This window comes from Cornus florida, unplaced genomic scaffold, assembly GCF_030987335.1.
Source record: "Cornus florida cultivar Cherokee Brave unplaced genomic scaffold, ASM3098733v1 CherokeeBrave_3.0.0_Hap2_Chr03, whole genome shotgun sequence".
NCBI lineage: Eukaryota > Viridiplantae > Streptophyta > Magnoliopsida > Cornales > Cornaceae > Cornus > Cornus florida.
Genome location: NW_026775573.1, coordinates 8339427 through 8346466, shown reverse-complemented (window position 1 = coordinate 8346466; position 7040 = coordinate 8339427). Strand labels below are relative to the sequence as shown.

The window sequence follows — 7040 nt, the reverse complement described above, 5'->3', positions numbered from 1 at the left end:
AAACATCACATAACTCTTGATCTGTAGAATCTCATTTATTAATAGGATTTTCCTCAGGTGAGAAGATGATCTTTCCATTCATTTGCTCGTCATATTTTCTATTACTGCAATCTAATGATTCTATCTGTTCGTCATTCCAAAACTGCCAAGAACATTCAGTTTGGTAGTACCAACAATCACTATATACCATCGCCATATTCAGTTATCTCAAAAGCAACAAGAACAGTTTTACCCAGTTCAGAAGCTCTAACATAAAACTTGGTATTTCAGATCTTTATCCAGTATGCTGCAAAAACTCCTAATTATGTTCCGAGGAAGAAATTTTCAATCCGCTTAAATGTTCCAAACCTGCATTCTAGGTACCTGAAATTTTCTCTCAATTCTAATCACACGGTGTCAAACAAACAAGTTTACGAGAACACTAATCAACACAGACGGTGTCAAATAAACGAGTTTAAAAGAACACTAATCAACACAGATATACAGTAACATGCCATATTTGTTCATCCATTCAAGAAAACGCCAGCAAAGTTAGGAAACCTGCGAGTGCACTAACCATGTAACAACATCAAAAGTGCATAGGCTGAAAACCATGCAAGAAATTGAAATTTGTCAGGATTTACTGAACAAATGTGAACAAGTTGCTTTTATTTGCGATGACGACTCCATCATATGAAAAAAGAGGCACAAGCAATAACCAGAACACAACAAAAGTACATCTCCTTGTTGGAGCATTTAACGGATTAATGCAAAATAACAAATATCAGTGGCTTGGAGAAGGTGCAACAACATTTTAGAGGCCGTCAAAGTTGACAGGTTCTCGCAGGAGCCTCGCCATCTGCATTGCCCTAGTCTTTATGGACATGTCAAACACCTTTAGATCAAATTCCACCACGATCCCACCAAGAATAGAAGGATCAATCTAGAAGAAATACACTAGGGTTAGAGATGATAAGATTATAAAGCACAAGATGTATTGCGGGAAGTCATCAGAATAGCACATAAAATTCAGCAGAGACACACTACCTTCTGTTCAACCTTAACCTTCTTCCCATGTCCAAGTATCTCCTGTAATGTTTCTTTCAGATCTTTCTCCTCCGCCGGGGGAAGGGGCTGGAAGACAAGTGCAAAAGACAGGAAACAGTTAGAAACAAAAACCCACAAATAACACAGGAAACTGTAGACAGTCTGAATGGTTTGAATAAAGCCATCTAAAGATCACAATCACAGTTCTAGTATGAATTCAAGTAAATCAAACCATACTTAGAAGTAGACGTACATACATAAATAAATGAATATATATATATATATGTGTGTGTACCAAGGGCCGTAGCCTAGTATTATTATCTCCTCTACCTCCAAAAGTGGATGGTGAGGGTTCAAGTCCCCAGGGCAAATGGGTGTGTGAGTTTCTTGCAAAGGGGGAAAAAAAAACATATATATATATATATGTTACCGCTTATAATGAACCAAATTTGATAAACCCCAACTACCATGAATGGTCAAAGTTCTACTCGATTTTTCTATAAAAAAATGTGCAGATTTAATGCCAAAGATGGTTTTGTTCCTCCCTAACATGTATAAATCATTTGATCGCTCAATGTGTTATGTCCCCATAAACAACAAAGAGTACTATGACTGCAACAATCCCTCCAATCTAGCTAAGAATCTAAAGCATTCTTCACAGAAACCCACCAGATACACCTTGTCCATCTGAAGATTCTGAACCATCTCTTTTACAACTCACAAACCAAGGGGCATAATTGAAATGGTTAGTATAATATATTACAACACAAAGGATCAAAATTTTCAGTTTCTTTCCCATTGAATCAGCTGAAAAGTTTCTGTCTCCTACTAAACCATGGAGAAATTGAAATTCACATATTACATGCCTCTATTTCCCATTTAATTTACCATTTAATCTAATCCGTACCGTTGCCCAATTGTCTCTGTTTTTTGGTAAAATGGAATTTTTTAGAAAAATGGTTGTAAGCATAACTAAACATTTTTTTTTGGTCAACAATAGCAATCACAAAGACTAATAGAAGGCAGCAACCATTTTTTTGAAAAGGGCGGGCGGGGGGGCGGGGCGCAACCAAGGAAAAGTAGAAGAAGAGAGAGGAGTTACTGTAAGAGCTTAGTATTACTTAGGTCGACAGCCACTATTGCCTAAATTAGATTACCTAGGTTGTTATTTTACATCCAGAAAACCAACATTTTAGTATATATATATATGTGGAAAATTGAAGTGAGTTGGAGCAGCTGCCCCAGTGGGCATTAGCTTGCTCCATCCCTGGTACTGTAAACAGGGCCAAAACGGGTCAGTTATGTTATAGACACTTTTTAATATAGTAAAAGAATATAATTGTAAAGAAAGACCTATAACAAGGGGAGTGATAGTAGTATTCACTTTGAGGTTATTTATGTGGTATTTTTTGAGCTTTGTCCTCCACATCATGCATTTGTTGTTTGTCAAGAAATTCGAATAAATCAATTGAAATTTTCCTTTTTGTCCGATATTGTTGTGTCCTATTCGATTCCTGTTTTCAGAATTTGCCATCTCATTATGTCTGTTCACTGTCGTGTTTTTATCTTCTATCTGTTTGCGCTAGATTGATAATTAAATATGAAGTTGTAACATTATAGGCATGAACTGTATGATATACATGTAGAAACACGACAGTGCACAGATATAACGACTCGTCAAATTCTAAAAACAGGAATTGAATAGGACAGGGAATAGGACACAACAATACCGGACAAAAAGGCAAAAATTCAATTGATTTATTCAAATTTCTTGACATAAAAATATATGTATATATATATATGCATGATGTCGAGGATAAAGCTAAAAAAAAATACCACATAGATAACCTCAAAGTTCATAGTACTATCACTCCCCATGTTATAGGTCTTTCTTTAGAAATTATATTGTTTTACTATAGTTAAAAGTGACTATAACATAACTGATCTGCTTTTGCCATGTTTACAATACCAGGGACAGAGTAAGCTAATGCCCACTGGGGCAGCTGCTCCTACTCACTTCTTTTTCACTTCAATTTTCCATCTATATAAAGCTCAAATGTTTCTGGTTATCTGGATGTATAACCCCAAAGGATATACAAATAATCAATTACCTGCCTCATTTTTCTTTAATAGATTGTACTTCATGAGTCCAAGTGTTCCGATAATTCTCTTTATTTTTTGACATTTCCTTTGTGTTTATCAAATGTTTCCGTTTTCCTAGCCAACCGAAATGACAGGCCAAAAAGAAACTTTATTTGAGCTAATAAGTGTACAAAGCCATCTAAGAAATTTTCGTGACAACATTAACTCAATGATAACCAGTTCCATTACAACCACACTAGACTAGCACCATCAAGAATCACATTGTGCATATTATAATGATTCTAGAATTATATACACACCCAGAATTTTAAGGGGCAGGTAGTTAGCGTTAACATTCTAACACTAGTTTCATATGGTAAGAGTGCTCATCAGAATTAAAATTTTAAATTGATATAACTTACAATCACAGACGTCACAATGGCCTTCACTTCACCCCTATGTGCCATGGTCAACTCCGTAAATCTCTTCGCTATACTTTCTAGGTTTCTTAGCCTCCCATTCTCAGCCAGAATAGCTAGAAAAAATTATATGAAAGACCAGTTAGAAAAATTAACAGCAAGTTCAATTGACTTCAAACAAGAAAACACAGTGACTTTAGACTAGTTGCTCGATAATGAAGTAAAATAAGACCCAAATTGCAAGATGTCAATTAGTGAAACAAATTCATGACATGTAATCAATGTTCACATTCCACTATATTCAAGTGATAATTTTGCCTAGATATATTGCAAGATCACAGCAGGTCTTAGGTTAACTACAGTCAATATATGTTTATTATGTCAACTACATGTACTAATATAGAAAGCTTCAAACTTTTCTGTCAACATTCCTCCCATCAAACTTTTTCACATCTTTCTTGGTGACTACAAACTGACAGTTGTATTAAATTATTAGTGCATCTTTCATGTTTGCAGAAGATGATTGTCATGTCTTAAAACTCTTTAAACATGTTCTTCAACAAGTTGGATGCTTTCCACTTGGGTTCAAAGGCCTAGCACAAGCAAATCATATTACTCATTTTTAATACTTTTATGTAGATTCTTAATTCTTGTATCGTGTATGGAAATGAAACAAACAAGCGGTGAGAGATATAATTTCATCTTACTTGATAATAAAGGTAAAATAGATGCAAAGTTTTAGCAAAATCTAATTCGATAAACCACGGTTAACAGATACACGGTACCTACCTAAAAGAATAGCAAATAAGAACAACTTAAAAAACATATCCAAGGTGCACATGATTGAAGTACCTAAAAATTCTATAAACACCTTTAACAATGCAACTTTAGGACATTTAGTCAAAAATATTCTGACATCATAATGAAATGGCAATCTAATGATCTACATTTTGTTTATATGTGATGGCAGAAATAATTGTTTTAAGTTCATTTTTAATAAAGAAAAAAAGATGTCCATATATCAGATTTAACTATCAATACAAGTTCATCGTACCCAAGAAGTTCTTTGTCAACTTTGAAAATTTAGCTTCACCACTAACTGCATTTATTGCCTTAAGTCTTCTTGCCACAGGCATTGACAAGTCCTTCACGAACTCAGAATATAAGGCACTTCTCTTTGTAGCCTCAACAAAGTCAAGAAGCTCAGACTCAACCATGTCCAATGCATTAGCCTTTACTGCTGCGACGTACAAAGCAGAGGCATAATTTCCAGTACCCCCAAACAAAGCCAAAGGCAGCTGAAATGTCATAAAGAATCACAAAGCAAGAATAACATTAAAAAAAAAAAAAAAAACTCACATAGATCCTGACAAATCATTATCATCCAACACAATATTGTAATAACCAGTGTCAGTAGCTTTCTTAACTTAATAAAGAAAAATGCTAACCAATCTGTGGGAATGTAAACCATAAAAATTTTAAGAGCAAATTACAAAAATTGGTCCTTAACTTTCTCAAGATAATAGTGAAATGCATAACATAACTTGTCAAAACTCAGAAAGAAAAAGGTTACCTTAACTTTTTGCTCCTTTGCTGGCGCCGAAGTAGCATAGTTCCTGGACGACTGCAACAACAAAAAAATAATAAATAAATAACAATTGAACAGAGTCCACATAATTAAAGAATGAACCACATAACTACGAATGAAATGATAAAAACATTATAACACTCTCTTGAAAGGGGAAAAATTGAAAAATGGGGAACAAGGTTAATTCTGTGACCATGAAATGAAATACCAGAAACACACAGAAATCGAATTGTGTCCGGAAAACCCCTCAACCCTCGTTTGGTTGCTGAGAAAACAAAGGGAAAATGAAAAACGATAAATAGATTTTTTTTTTTCATTTACAAGTGATAAACATTATTTTTTTTAAGATTGAGGTTTTTGTGTGTTTCGGTTTTGCATCACCTAAGTTGATTTGACTCTTTAGTTTCATCCGCTCACTTGTAATTCAAAGTTTTCTCATCGGCAAAAAGATCCCCTCGTTTATATTTGTGTGTATATACATATAGAGAGAGCGAGCATTTCAAGTAAATCAACTTCATTCAGCTCAAACACAACAAATTATGAATGAATCTCAAATCTAAACATAGATCAGAAACAAATAAGAATCAGAATACAGATGAAACTAACGATTATCTCATATCTATACCTCCGAATTTGTGAAACTAGGGCACAGAAGGGATCGTTGAACAGTTGATCTCTGTGCAGAGAGAGAACCGGACCTCAGAATCCTCTGGAAGAGAGGGCCGCTTGATCTGATTCGCCCAGCCATTGCCATTTTGAAACCCTAATTTTCTATTTAGAGAGAGAGACTCACTGTTTTACCTTCAAATGGTGAATGAAATTAGAGCTCGACAAAAGAGCAGCAAATTTCAGGGCTTCGCTAGTTTACGCCTGTACTACCGGAGACCAGTGTATATCGTGACACGTAGCAGAATTCTATTGGCCAAATCAAATCCTTGTTTGTTATTTTTTTTATTTTTTTATTTATATTTCCTACTCTATAGACTTCCCCACTTTTAAACGACTGCACGGTGGAAGGATATACTAGCCCAAAATCGCTCCGTTGGAATCCCTAATAATGGCACTCATATGATTAATGAGTGTTTTTTTTTTTTTTTTTTTTTTCAAACATGATTAATGAGTTCCATGAACAATATCAAAAATATTTGTCCTAAAATTGTTCTATGTATTAATCATTTTTTATTTTTTTTAAGTCGTCTTTGCTTTAATCACATACACGGCATAATATTTCATTTTTAAATTATTCTCTTTTTATCGGTGTATTTATTCGTCTTCTTAATGGTTAGAAGAATTTTTAAATATATTTTTATAGGTCTCAATGCACCCTAATCTCTCTTCCAACTTAATTTCTTTGTATTTTGGCCTTGTTCAATAATTAGAAATGTCACTTTCTTTGTTTTGCCAAGTACACGTTCTTCAGTCATAAAATCAAAATTTTTGCTCTTGAATGAATGACCAGTCTCAGTAGTCTCTTCAATGACATTATTTGAACCTCCACGAATATTCCTTAAAGCCGGTGACTCAAGCCCCCTTTACCCATGTTTCTCTCTGAGTTGCTGATTTTAGGCCTTTTAGCCCTTCATATTATGCCTAAATAATCTCAATGCATCTAAGCCCTCCTTTGCTGAATTTTAATGAACCTTCAAAATTAAGTTTAATCCAATTGTTTGAGGATGATATGATTTAATGAATTAAAGTTGCATTTAGGTTTTTTTACCATCAGATGCGTCTCACCCCACTTAAGGGGAATTTGAAGTGTAGTTTTCATACAAGTTTGTTGACATCTATTATAGAAACATAAAAAAGACTAGCTTGAGACTTTTACCATTATGGGGTTTATGGAGGATTAAATGTACGCAGTCTTACCTCTGCATGATAAAGTTATTTTCGATTTTAAACCCGTCATCTCAAAGTCATAATGGAGC

At 34.4% G+C, this 7040-nt stretch overlaps 1 protein-coding gene across 1 annotated transcript; it reads right to left on the bottom strand.

Annotated features, from left to right (window-relative positions):
- Window positions 1-560: 560 nt before the first annotated feature.
- Window positions 561-5956, bottom strand: LOC132299326 (ATP synthase subunit O, mitochondrial). Its single transcript, XM_059795857.1, has 6 exons — window positions 5741-5956; window positions 5101-5151; window positions 4582-4825; window positions 3531-3643; window positions 1027-1113; window positions 561-922 (listed from the first exon to the last, which is right to left on the bottom strand). The coding sequence occupies exons 1-6, from the start codon at window positions 5867-5869 to the stop codon at window positions 794-796; spliced, it is 753 nt and encodes a 250-aa protein (XP_059651840.1). The 5' UTR covers window positions 5870-5956; the 3' UTR covers window positions 561-793.
- Window positions 5957-7040: the final 1084 nt, after the last annotated feature.